Source organism: Ornithorhynchus anatinus, chromosome X5 (assembly GCF_004115215.2).
Source record: "Ornithorhynchus anatinus isolate Pmale09 chromosome X5, mOrnAna1.pri.v4, whole genome shotgun sequence".
In the NCBI taxonomy this organism is placed as follows: domain Eukaryota; kingdom Metazoa; phylum Chordata; class Mammalia; order Monotremata; family Ornithorhynchidae; genus Ornithorhynchus; species Ornithorhynchus anatinus.
The window spans coordinates 14,298,783-14,312,949 of NC_041753.1; the positions used below are offsets into that span (position 1 = coordinate 14,298,783).

At 44.6% G+C, this 14,167-nt stretch overlaps 1 protein-coding gene across 1 annotated transcript in view; it reads right to left on the minus strand.

Moving 5' to 3' along the window:
* The window catches only part of MELK (maternal embryonic leucine zipper kinase), a 46,933-nt gene extending 33,117 nt beyond the window's left edge, over positions 1-13,816 (minus strand). Inside the window, exons 1-8 of the mRNA XM_001509167.4 lie at positions 13,674-13,816; positions 9,332-9,426; positions 8,644-8,729; positions 6,837-6,953; positions 6,028-6,171; positions 4,992-5,060; positions 2,645-2,737; positions 605-703 (exon numbers count right to left, since the gene is read on the minus strand). Of these exons, the coding sequence (XP_001509217.3) occupies positions 605-703; positions 2,645-2,737; positions 4,992-5,060; positions 6,028-6,171; positions 6,837-6,953; positions 8,644-8,729; positions 9,332-9,395 (672 nt within the window). The 5' untranslated portion in view covers positions 9,396-9,426; positions 13,674-13,816. The remainder of the gene's footprint in view (positions 1-604; positions 704-2,644; positions 2,738-4,991; positions 5,061-6,027; positions 6,172-6,836; positions 6,954-8,643; positions 8,730-9,331; positions 9,427-13,673) is intronic.
* Positions 13,817-14,167: the final 351 nt, after the last annotated feature.

Consider the following 14,167-nt stretch of genomic DNA (forward strand, 5'->3'; position numbering starts at 1 on the left):
TTCAATGACCCCATCATTAGACCTTCTTTAGGCACTAGGGTCCATCACCCAGGCCCCTCTCGTCCTCTCCAGAGACCTTTGGAGTCTCTTCTGTTTCTCCTCTCTTCAGTCAGAGATCTTGCGTTATAATTACTACTGTTGATCACCTCATTTCTTGAGACAGGATCCTGGAGAGGACCCAGACCATGCTGTACCAAACCCCTGGATGGTGGTGTCCGGTACTTGCTTGAACATCCTCTAAGCCATTTTACAAAATCCACTGCTGAATGAGTAGCTCCTGGTGTTGACTAATTAAGGTTTTTTTTTGATACAATCAGTTTTTATTCTTTCCATCTGATTATTAACAAACCTAGTATTCTGGCTCTGCGACAATTCTGTTCTCTTGGAATTAGCAGGGGTGTCCTTAAGCCTTCACAAGTAGTCACTTAGTTGATTACTTTTCACACTTTTTTCCTCTTGTCCAGTGCTTTATTCAGTAAGTAGCTTTGAGCTATATTCATATGTAAACACAAAACTCTAACAGACTACTTTGCACTTCTACATTTAGAGGTAGTCTATATGAACATTTTTGAAACGTCACTCTTCATCTGAATTGAATACTTACGGTTATCTTCTTGTATAAAGCCATGACATTGTCATCATCGAATGGCAGAAATCCACACAATAGAGCATATAAGAGTATTCCCATGCTCCAAACATCAGCCTAAAAGAGGATTCAGAGCAGCAGAGGAAAAGTTTTAGAAAAAAGATACACATACAAACATAGCGATAAGCAATTTCATTAGTGGACATAGCATACAACTCTGCCAAACATCCAAAACCTGGAAAGAAGTAAGTTTTTCTGTCAAGGACTCATACGCACAAGCAGGCAGTGTAGCAGTGGAGAAGGAGCGGGACTTAGTGGATAGAGCACGGGCCTGGGAGTCAGAAGGACCTGGGTTCTAATGCCGGCTCCATCACTTGTCTGCTGTGTGACCTTGGGAAGTCACTTAACCTCTCTGGGCCTTAGCTCATCTGTAAAATGGGGATTAAGAGTGTGAACCCCATGGAAGATAGGGACTGTGTCCAACCTGATTAACCTGTATCTGCCCTAGTGCTTAGAACAGTGCTTGGCACGTAGTAAACGCTTAACAAGTATCATAATTATAATTATTAGTGGAAGAAGCAGCATGCTCTAATGGACGGAGCATGGGCCTGGGGTCAGAGGGACCTCGCTGCTAAATACAACTTGTCTGCTGTGTGACTTTGGGAAAGTCGTTTTACTTCTCTGGGCCTCAGTTCCCTCATCTGAAAACTGGGGATTAAGAATGAGCCCCATGTGGGACTTGGAGTGGGTCCAACCTGATTAGTTTGTATCTACCCCAGCAGTCAGTACACTGTAGGGCACACGGTAAGTGCTTAAATACCATTATTTAATAATAAAAGAGCATGGTTTGGGAGTCAGTAGATGTAGATTCGAATCCCAGCACTGCCATTTGCCTAGTAAATGCTTAATAGATACCACAGTTCTTTAATTAAGGTTTGGGAGAAGTTCAATTTGCCTAACTGGCTTGGCTGCTTCTACCAGGTGAACAATGTTCTTCTGTGAAGGGGAGTGCTAGCCCAAGGATGCCTAAAAATAAGAGAAATTCATCTAGCAGGTGGCACTGGTAACTTCCGAGCGCAGGAATTGCACGATGCAACTATTTTCCAATGTCAAGGTTGGAAACATTAAAACTTAAATTAACCGGGAAGTTAAGTTGAAAAGGCAGGCCAATGCACTCATGGTAACATAGGTGAGGCTCCAATAAAATAAGTGCAGCTCACATTGAGAATCACAACTTACACAAAAGGTTCTCTTTAACCGATTGGGCAAGACAGGTGAAAAATCATTTCTATAGCCAGGGTTTCTTGCACATGGTTGATATATCTGAGACTCTTTCTACCAAATCACTTGATTTCTTTTCTTCCTCTTTGTACAATACTCCAGGTCTGCCCTTGACCCTGCAGACTTCCCACTGCCTTAGTCCTCTCATCTGCTATTTAGAGGAGCAGATGGGCAAGGACTTCCCCATCTCAAGGGCTCTCCCTGCTCTCAAGAGCTACTCCCCCCTATGTGCCTTGAGAATTTCCTCCACCCGTGCTCAGGGAGCTTCTCCCAAGCTTTATGGGGACTCTGGAATATGGGAGGAGGAACTGGAAGGGGAGAATTCCAAAGGACATTTCAGGATATCCCTCTGACATCGAAGGGCAGAATGATGATAAATGATGCAAAGAAGAGATTGGAAGCTCAAGCTCCCAGCCCCACAGCACTTATGTACATATCTGTAATTTACTTAATGTCTATCTCCCCCTCTAGACTGTAAGTTCATTGTGGGCAGGGAACACGTCTATTTATTGTTATATTGTACTCTCCCAAGCGCGTAGTACAGTGCTCGGCACACAGTAAGCGCTCAAATACAACTGAATGAACTACTGAATGAAATGAGATAACTAAGGCACTCAATGGGAGGAATTTATTGAAGAGTACTTTCACACAGATTTTAAAGCCATTATAGTACACTGGTTACTGCACTTTGAAATCTCCTGAACTCAGAACAGAATATCCATATAACAGTCACAGTTCAGTACAATTCATTGTCATAGGTATGATGCATGAAGATACCTCTGATCCAAGATAAGATTTGCCTTGAATTAATTCAGGTGCTGCATAAGCTGGGCTCCCACAACACGTATGGAGATGGTAATCCTTGTCACTCTGCCACAAATAAAGTGGAAAATTAATCAGTTTCCTTTTCAACAATGACCAAACTTTTGCTCTGGAAAGAAGGCAACCTGGTAGATAGAATAGGGTACATTTTATCTGTGCGGGACTCGCAAGAAGGCTGAGATTTTAGTCACAGCTCTGTGACAGTAGGCAAGCCACTATTTTCACCTTTATGTTTGTAAAACGGAAATACCGCCTTCCCCAAATATACCTCCCAGGGACATTTTGAAGACAAGTGAGATAACATGAACTGCTCAACTGAAAGTAATTATTGTTTATCGAAGGGTGAAATACCCCATCCTCTCAATGCTGAATAGCTAGCTTGTAAGTGATTTAAAATGGTCACAGGTCAGCCAATATGGCTGCATATCTCTATTGCATAGCAGCTTTCACTGCTCCAGGATACTTGCTGACCTAGGAGGCTGTCCATTTCCTCAACAAACTTGAAACTGGAGGAAGGATTTGCCAACTGCCACTCCTCTGGCCCCTTGGGGACCTATCAGGAAGGAATGGGAGCAAGCCCCCATAAAACCTGCTGACGGGAGACTGAGGAAGAGATGGAGGTGGTCCCTGAAAAGAGCTCGCTCCCACTGTAGCCACGAGAAGTGATGGGCAGAGCCCATTAGTTTGGTTCGCCACTTCCCTCTGAGTCCCTCAGAGGACCAACAAGAAGAGTAAGAAGACAGCTGGTATGTTTTGTTGCTCCACCACCAGTCACAGCTGAAAAATCTGGAGTTCCATAAGCCCCCAGAGACTCACCAGCCCAATCTCAGGATTTAGGTGTCCTAAGTATGCAGGCAACAGGACTCTTTCTATGACAGGAATAACCTTTTATGGAACTGGTTCAAAATTTAGTCATTAATTGAAATTACTGTACAATTCGACACTTTTAAGAGTGAATAGATTTTGATCGGCAAATGGGAAAATTAGCCACCCAAACCTCTGCTTTCACAGACCGGGCAAATGGTAGCTTTTATCATTCATCTGTCCAGTCCACAAAATACTGAGAAAGAAGAACCATCCCAAAGCCAAGAGGGCCCCTGTGTCATTAAAGAGCAGCAGCACCAAGATTAATAGTAACTGCTGCTATACAACCATACATTAGTAACTAAATAAGAACAGATAGTAGCCGTAACTATCCAAAATAAAAAGGACCTAGATATATTGCGTTGAATCCATATAGTCACTTGGTTAGCTATTCAGGGTATAGCCCTGGCCCAGAAGTTGGAAGTGAAAATGGTCCTTGATATCACAGAGATTACCCCTGAGGTCTTCAAATATCTCTCCGTTGCCACATTATGGGGACTCCAGTTTTGCCAATTCTCACCCTGCAAGAGGGCTCCTTAGCTTCCTAAATCTATCAACCAGTCTCCAGGGGCTCCCAGCTGGTCATCTTCTTTCAAACAAGTTCTATTCCAAAGTCCTGCACCCTCTCAGGACCTCAATATCCTCTACTATCCTTGTCTAAATAAGCCCAGTTGGGATTATTATTCCCTCTTAAACAATATTTATGCAAGATTTTCCATGGAGCCAAGAAAACTAAAAGAGTCTACATTAATGAGTGGCAATACTTTAAACAGGTTCATCGGATAAACAGGATTTGCACCATTACGTGTATTACAACCCTCAGAGGTCTAAAAAAAAAAAAAGGTTGGTTATTCAATGTAGGTCCATTTAAATAGGTTTAGACTTATTTTCAAAGGATTTAATGGGGGTGGAAAGGGTGATGAGAAGCGCTGATGTGTCACTGAGACTAATTACAACTGGGTAGAGGCCATTCCACTTCTCAGGGTCACACCTGGAGACTTTCCAGTACTCTACCAGTCTCGGCTACGGGAGGAAAGAGTCAAGCACAGTCCTACCCATTCCATTCCTAGTTTGGGCAGTGCTAGCAAGTGGAAGGCCATCTGAAACAAGTCAAAACTCTCCTGCGCTGGGCAGCAGCAGGATGGGAGAGAGTCGAGGGTGGAGACTCGAGTTTACGGCGAAGGCGGCGATGGTAAACCACTTCTGGATTTTGACCAAGAAAACCTTATGGACACACTACCAGAACGACTGCAGATGGAGAGTGGGGACACTCTGGGAGAGATGTGCCCGTGGTGTGGCTATGGGTCGGAAATGACTCAAAGGCATAATACAAGAGGCCATTCCAGGGTAATACTGGAATTTTGGGCAACATAATTTTAAAACAAACTTGACAAGAAGCATTTACAGATATAAGAAATCCATTTGTAATCGTACGTACTTTGGGTTTTGCACAAAGACCGAAGTCAATCAGCTTCAAGTTATGATCTTCATCAATCAGCAAGTTCTCCTGATGAAAAAAAAATGGTGTTCTAATGATTGAGGCCTCCTCGACGAAGCAAAAGAACACTAGTTTTTCTGGCTTGCTTCTCTTTAACATTGCTAAAAAACTGAACCTAAACTTGTAAAATTGTAAAGTGACCCTTTTCTTTCATGTTTTCAAGAGAATTAGCTCCCAATGCACATTACAATTAAGAATTAATAATAATAATGTTGGTATTTGTTAAGCGCTTATTAATAATAATAATAATGTTGGTATTTGTTAAGCGCTTACTATGTGCCGAGCACTGTTCTAAGCGCTGGGGTAGACATAGGGGAATCAGGTTGTCCCACGTGGGGCTCACAGTCTTAATCCCCATTTTACAGATGAGGGAACTGAGGCACAGAGAAGTTAAGTGACTTGCCCAAAGTCACACAGCTGACATGTGGCCGAGCAGGGATTCGAACCCATGACCTCTGACTCCAAAGCCCGTGCTCTTTCCACTGAGCCACGCTGCTTCTCAACTTCACCCACCAGGGCATCTGGTCAATAAACCAGGTCAACCTGGGGCAGATTTGACAGAGACGACAGGAAGGAAGTACCACAAGTAGAGAGAGTCTGACGCAGATTGCTTTCGCTTTGTAGCAGGCAATATATAGAAAAGTGTGGGTTCCTGCAATAGTAAGTTTATAAATAAAATTGAAGTCCTCTTTTCCTCACCATCCCAAGTATGGGGTCACATACCTAGTATTCTGCATCTAAAAAAAAATGTTTAAAACCCTGCAGAAATAGCTTAGGGAGGTGGTGGAGAGAAGAGAACAAGGATGCGATTATGTCCAAGGTGCAATATAGCAAAAACAAAGGCAGCGAGATGATACTTGACCATGATGTGAATAAAAAGCATTGAAACCAGTAAATCAAATGCATTCATTCCTTTTTGTGAGCCAGATGACGTCTAGCCCTTAACAGATGAAACGAAATAGGTGAAGCCACTTACTGGTTTAAGATCCCGATGAGCATAGCCCTTACTGTGCATGTAAGCGACTGCTGATAAAATCTGGCGAAAAAATACTCGCGTTTCTGCTTCTGATAAACGAGCCTTTGAAACTATGTAGTCTAGCAATTCTCCTCCAGGGCAGTACTGCAACAATAAAAAAACACAGTACTCACCTTCAAGGAGCATCATACAAGGACATTTCTAAAGAATGAGAATATTTGCAATGTACATGTTATTACCTCAATATTTAGAAGAGAAAGTGAGACACGGAAAGGATGTTCAACGACTAAAGATCACACGGCATGGACAGAGTCAGAACTAGAGCCCTCCATCTGATGGGTTTTATTAATTGCCCACATCAATATTACTCCATCCTGGACGTTATAAAGAGCTAGAGGGTTCCTGTTTTTTGTTTTTTTAAAAAGAGTGTGATAGTAAAGGTTTTCTGACTTGGGTGCACACATGTGGTGTTGAAACAGGGAAATACAAAGAGTTTTCGAGAAAGCGACTCTTGCATTTCAGGAGAGATGTCTGTACTTCATCTCAGGCAATGTGGTGACTTCAGGGTTCTTGAGGATAGCGAGAGCAACACAGATCTAACATTAGAAACCCGAGTTGGTGTCACTTACCCACTCGGAATCCAGGCTTATTCAGAAAAATTCTACTGTGAATATACCAGTTCTTAGTGGGGACACAACTTTTAAAGAGCAAAATCTAGATCTATGCAATTCTATACTGCCTATCCAGAAGGTTAATTTCCAGGATACCTTGTGAATTTTCCCGAAAAAACAAACAAAAAAAACACTAACCTCCATAACCATGAATATTTTTTTCGATGACTCCAGCACGTGATAAAGGCGACAGATATGCTGATGACTTAGATTCTTCATGGCTTCTATCTCTATTTTTATACGAGGCAAATCGCTCTGAGAAAAAAAAAGTTAAAGCAGTTCAGACGTTACAAAATACTATTGCCAAAACAAAAAATACATAAGCAGGAACAAACATAACCAAGGCCGGGGGATTGGGCGAACAATCGTGAACTAGGAAGGACAGAAGGAGTATGAAACGGGAATTGTCCTAAATGTAAGGAAAAAAAAATAAAAAGGAGAAAGTACTTTTCCCTTTTAAATTCTAGCAGAAATTATGGAGGGTTGGGGGGAGAAGAAGAAACTCTAAGTTTAAATTGTCCCGGCAGCTTTATATCACATGTAAGAGCATTAACTAATCTGGTAGAAAGCATTTATGGAACATTTTTTACAAGCTTATTTTCAAGGAATATTACAAGTTAAGCCCCTGCTAGATCACAACAGAGTATCATCTGGAAAACTGTTCAAAGAGCCGAAGATACTTTATATTCCACATAAAGCAATATAAAAATTTTAATTATGTACTGTAATCTATCCATTTTTAAGCAAGGCGAAATGAAGACCCAGACCTAAAAACTACCCAAAGCAGCTTATTAAACCCAAAGGCAGAACTGAATAAAAACTTATTTTTCTTTTTCAAATCCAAAATTTGGACTATTAGTGCAGATCATTAGACTCCAATGTTTTCAGAAGATAATTACCAAGAAATAAACAGGGGCATTCATTCATAGAAATTTCATTTTTAGCTAAAATGCAAAAGGATTTAAAAGACGACAGTGTCAATAATACAGTACTGACACTGTGTACAGTGGGGACTTGGTAAACCAAGTCAATTTTCTAAAACCCTGGAAGTAAAAAAAAAAATAAAAAATTGGTAGGTTATTTTTATACGATACCCTATTTTAACCAAAGGTATTTTTTCCCCTCAGAGAGGCTACTATTACATCTGGTGAGTCACGACGGTGTTATCCCTGGCCCTACATTAACTGCTTTTTAAGCAAGACGGATCAAGCACTCCATATGTTAGCCACATTTTTGCTTATCCACAGTAGTTTAGTTGTTTAAGTCAGGACGTTAGAATAGTCTACTTTAAAAATATAAATGAAAGCATGCAAAGGCGTGGGCACTTTGTAAATTTATCAGATTCCAATGTTATCTGGGTGGGGATACAAGTGGCCCCTAAAAAGCACCTCTTTGGAATTTGGGGAGTTGGGATGGGAGACAGGGTGACCAAGTTAGTGATATTTGAAGTTAAGACTCTCCTCCGACAGGCACCAAGAGCTCTTTAATCAAGACAGATCAAGCACTCCATATATTAGCCACATTTTTGCTAATCCATAGTAGTTTAGTTAAGTCAGGATGTTAGAATGGTCTACTTTAAAAATATAAATAAAAGCATGAAAAGTCGTGGGCACTTTATAAATTTATCAGATTCCAATGTTATCTGGGTGGGGATACAAGTGGCCCCTGAAAAGCACCCCTTTGGAATTTGGGGAGTTGGGATGGGAGACAGGGTGACCAAGTTAGTGATATTTGAAGCTAAGACTCTCCCCCCATAGGAACCAAGAGTAACCGAGAACAGCAGTGAAAGTAGCCTGAAGCTTCTCCGCTTGTCATCTTCCCCTCACTTCTAATGCAAAAATGAAGAAAAAACTTCAACTACATTAGGAAAGTCAAAGAGGGAAGTACTTTCAGGGGGCTTTCATTTGCCTGGCTGCTTTGATCTCCCAATTAAATAATGACTTACCCCAAGAGCAAGCTTGTCCAGGATTTTTACTGCTACCTTTTCTCCAGTTAGAACATGGCGAGCAAGCTTAACCTTTGCAAAGCCTCCTGAGTTTAAAAAAAAAACATAACAAAATCTTAAGTGTCTTCAAAGTTAGCTGTTATTCACAAGGGGCAGGAAAGAACCAAGATTACTAGTTCTGGATCAAGTCCTCAAACTCAGATTTTTCCAGCACTTTAAATAATCTAAAAAGATCAGGAGTAGTGAAATGTTGGAATGCTTCCTTAGGATTTATTTGCTAAATGAAACGCCTTCCTGTGGTTTTCACCTCCATGAGAGTGGTTCTTTGTCTCATGTGGAAGCTTTCGACTCTTTTAAAAGTAAAGCATTGATGAGGGATGCCAAAATCCCAATACTCTAAGAAGCATTTAAAACTTAGAATGTTATATTCTGCTCAAAGCAGAGAGACCAGTTTACCAAATAAAAAAAAAGGAAAGAAAAAAAAGATGCTAAAGCTCCTTAAGGGCAAGGATCATGTCTTTATTTCAACTGCACTTTCCCGGGCGTGCGTTAGTTGAATGCTCCGTATATAGGGAGCACTCAAATACTACTGATCAACTGGGGAATCTTAACAATGATCGAACTATCTCGATAAGCTATAAACTACCAAAACCACCCACCATCCCACCCATCATCCCCGAATGATTACCTGTCCCAATAGTTTCATATAATTCATAGTACTTGAGAAGATCATCATAATCGCCCGCTGCCATACTGGAAAGGTTTGTTTAGGGATACGGAATCCTGTAGGGTGAAAATAATATAAGCTTCAAACAAAAACAAGATCGTGATGTGGTACTGAATTAAAAAAAAAAAGATTCAAAATTATTTTTAGAGAAGAGATGTGTGAACTTTTTTTCTTGAGAGTGAGAAGAAAATCTAACTTTTCCTCCGGGCTTGGATAGAATCGGTAAAGAAACTTGTAGTTTATACAATTATTTCTGTCCCCTCTTCCACCTCTCAACTGTGGGTGTCCCCTTCCCTTCTCCCTCTATAAATTACTCCCTCATGGAGCTCATCCACTCTTTCAGTTACCACCTCTAGATGACTTCCAAATCTATCCGGCTAGCCCTACGCTCCCTTCCTGCGATCTCATATTTCCTCTTGCCTCCAGTGCAAATTCAGACTCTGCCCCTTTCTCTCCACTAAAACAACCACTACAGTCACCCACTCACTCAACATAGTTTAGCTAGACAACCGAATTTGTCGCCTCACTGTTTTTCTGCCTCTGGCAACGCCCTTCTCCAGGCCACGCTTCATTTCGCTGCCCCGATCTTTCTAGAATGGCATTTTGCACGCATCTCCCCATTCCTCAAAAACCTTCAATGATTAATGATAATAATAACAACAATTATGGAATCTCTTAAGCACTTACTATGTACTGAGCGCTACCCATCCCGCTGTAACAAGCAGGAACTCAATCATATAAACTCTCTCCCTCTTATGGACTCTCGGTCCCTCCCAAGTGGACCTTCTCACCATGTTTCATTCTGTAATTAGGTAACACCCCTCCCTCCCTTTTTATGGTATTTGTTAAGCACTTTGTGCCAGGCACTGTACTAAGTGCTGGGGTAGATACAATAATAATCATAATAATAATGATATTTGTTAAGCACCTATGCGCCAGGCACCGTACTAAGCGCTGGAGTGGATATAAGCGAATCGTGTTGGACACAGACCCTGTCCCTCATGGGGCTCACAGTCCCAGTCCTCATTTTCCAGATGAGGCAACTGAGGCACAGAGAAGTGAAATGACTTGCCTAAGGTCACACAGCAGACACAAACTAATCAGGTTGGACACAGTCTATGTCCCATAAGGGGCTTACAGTTTTAGTCCCCATTATACAGATGAGGAGACAGGCACAGATAAGTTGGTTTTTTTTTAAATGGTATTTGTTAAGTGCTCACTACGTGCCAGGCAATGTTCTAAACGCTGGGGTAGATACGAGATAATCAGGTTGGTCAGAGTCCTTGTCCCACATAGGGCTCAATATCTTAACCCCCCATTTTACAGATGAGATAACTGAAGCACAGAGAAGTGAAGTGACTTGCTTAAGGTCCCACAGCGGACAAGTGGCAGAGTCCGGATCAGAACCCAGGTCCTTCTGACTCCCAGGCCCTTGCTCTAGCCACTAGGCCCCGCTGCTTCTGAAGCGACTGACGCGGGCACAAAGTTTCTCGGGTCCTCTCTCACCGGACTGCTCCCTAACGCGCTCTCTACATCCTTATCACGAAAGGAAGTCTTAAAAGCTAGAGTGCCGCAACAAAAACCCTCAAAGAAGTCCTGCTGCCTTCTCATGCAGAGTCCTGTTAATCCCGGGGTCCCACCACTCGTCAGCTGTGTGACTGTGGGCAGGTCACTTCTCTGTGCCTCAGTTTCCTCATCTGTAATATGGGGATTGAGACTGGGAGCCCCACCTGGGTCAACCTGATTACCCTGTATCTGCCCCAGCGCCCAGAACAGTGCTTGGCACCCAGTCGGCGTTTAACAAATATCATCATCATCATTATTGCTATGCCCTTCTTTCCCTAGCACATTTCATTCATTCATTCAGTGGATCCTGTGTGCGGAGCACTGTACTAAGCGCCCGGAAAGCCCAATTCGGCAACAGATAGAGACAATCCCTACCCAACAACCATCAACAGACATCCGATTTCACATGCGGATCTGGAAGATGGCAGGGGGGTGGGCTAGGAGGAATTCAATATAGTTGGCATAAATTTAGCCTGGTTGAGACCCTGCATCAGTTTCTGCATTTTGAACTTCAACGGCAACAGGGCTAAGCGCTCAGTACAGTGCTCTGCACACAGTAAGCGACAGAACGAGAGCTTAGATTAGTGAAGGCCGATTAAAAAAATGCTCCATCACAAGTTCTGTAACGGCACCTTTCGTGTCAGAGGAGAGCAGGAAGGAGAGGGTTCCATTCATTCATTCATTCATTCGATCGTATTTATTGAGCGCCTACTGTGCGCAGAGCACTGCACTAAGCGGCTGGAAAGTCCAATTCTGCAAGAGAGAGAGACGACCCCTACCCAGCAACGGGCGCACAGTCTACAAGGGGGGAGCCAGACAGCAAAACGAGTAGACAGGCATCAATAGCACCGATATAAATAAATAGCAGCTGGGTTCAGTGGAAAGAGCCCGGGCTGGGGAGTCAGAGGTGATGGGTTCGAATCCCGGCTCCACCACTTGTCAGCTGGGTGACTGTGGGCAAGTCACTTCACTGTGCCTCAGTGACCCCATCTGCCAAATGGGGATTAACTGTGAGCCCCACATGGGACAGCCTGATGACCCCGTATCACCCCCAGCGCTTAGAACAGTGCTCTGCACATAGTAAGTGCTTAACAAATACCAGCATTATTATCTTTATTAAATAGAATTATAGATCTATACACATCATTAATAAAACACATAGAATACGTACATGTATACACGAGTGCTGTGGGGCGGGGAGGGGGGGCAGGGGAAAAGGGGGGCTCAGTCGCTAGACAGCCTATTTAAAATATTCCCAGCTGCTCCTCCTTTGACAACTCCTCTGCTTTTGTCGTGGAAAGAGCCCGGGTTTGAAAGTCGGAGGAGGTGGGTTCTAATCCCCACTCCGCCACTTGTCTGCTGTGTGACCTTGGGCAAGTCGCTTAACTGCTCTGTTCCCCCGGGGACCTCATCTGAAAAATGGGGATGAAGACTGTGAGGAACGGGGATCAAGACTGTGAGGCCCCACGGGGGACCACCTGATGGCCTTGCATCTAGCCCAGCGCTTAGAACAGCGCTTGGCACATAGTGAGCGCTTACCAAATGCCATCGTTAGTATTACAAGAGGGAACAGCTTTGACAGTTCGCTCCCGGGGGGGACGGACAAAAGACGATTGACTGACCGAAGGAGCGTGCTGACCGTCGGTTAAGTCAAATGACAAAGCTAAGAGCCTTCAGTGCGCCTCGCTCGCTTATTCCAAGCGCTTAGTACGGTGCTCTGCACGTAGTAAGCGCTCAATAAATACTATTGAAGGAATGAATGAATAACCACCACTTTGGAGAAATCGGCACAGGTCTAAAAACGCTTTTTTTTTTTTTTTAAGGGGATTTCCATCCCGGTCACGACGCGGCCCACTGGTTCCCCTCGATCCGTTAAATCGACCCTGTAAGAAACACTCCCCGATGCGTGGCTCGGGGGCAAGAGCCGGGCTTGGGAGGCAGAGGTCATGGGTTCGAATCCCGACTCGGCCACCCGTCAGCTGGGTGACTGAGTCGCTTCGCTTCTCCGTGCCTCAGTGACCTCATCTGGAAAATGGGGATGAAGACTGTGAGCCCCTCGTGGGACCACCTGATCACCTTGTATCCCCCCCCCCCCCCCAGCGCTCAGAACAGCGCTTGGCACACAGTAAGCGCTTAACAGATACCAACGTTATTATTTTTTTATTCGATGAAGAGCGAGGGTCTCGTTCCTCCGGACGACACAGCGTCCAAGACCCCCTCCGTCGCTCCCTCGCAGGACTTAACGGCCCGGCGACGGTTGGCCCGTTGACCGCGACGGAGAAGAATAATAATAACAACGTCGGTATCTGCTAAGCGCTTACTCTGTGCAGAGCACTGTGCTGAGCGCTGGGGGAGACACAGGGTCATGGGGTCGCCCCTCACGGGGCTCCCCGTCTTCATCCCCATTTTCTAGATGAGGCCCGCAGTCACCCAGCTGACGCGTGGCAGAGATGGGATTCGAACCCATGACCGAGCCACGCTGCTCCCCCTTAGTAATCGCTTCCTAGCTGCCGAGAACTGTCCTAAGCGCCGAGGGGGACAGACAAGATTCTCGGGCCGGCCCAGTCTTCGTGCCCATTTCCCGAGGCCCAGAGAAGGGAAGCGACCGGCCCAAAGTCACCCAGCTGGGGCGGGGATTCGAACCCGCGACCTCCCAAGCCCGGGGCTCTTTCCGCGAAGACACTAAATGACTGAACCGATCGCCTCCGCCCCCCCCCCCCCCCCCGGCCCGCCTGACCCGTCCGATGGTCGCCTGGAGGATCCGAGAGGAGAAGGCGGGGAAGGGCTCCGCTCCGGGGGCGGCAAAGCCCAAAACCGTTGAGCCGAACGGCCGGCGCTGGGCGGAGATGATTTAAATTTCCCCGTTTTCCAGCCGCCTTCCGGGCGGGAGGAGGAGGAGGAGCCGGAAGGGGCGGCGGCCGTTGGGGGGTGGCGACCGTTGGGCTACCGGGGGGGCGGCGGAGGTCGCCCGCCTTGCCTCCTCCTCGATTAGGACCGTTAGAAGTCCACTGGTCGCCCCCTTATTCGTTCATTCATTCATTCATTCATTCATTCATTCATTCATTCATTCATTCATTCATTCATTCATTCGTTCGTTCATTCATTCATTCCTCCCCTCATAGAGAAGCAGCGTGGCTCCGTGGAAAGAGCCCGGGCTGGAGAGTCATTCCTTCATTCGCTAGGATTTATTGAGCGCTTACTATAATAACGATAATGTTGGCATTTGTTATT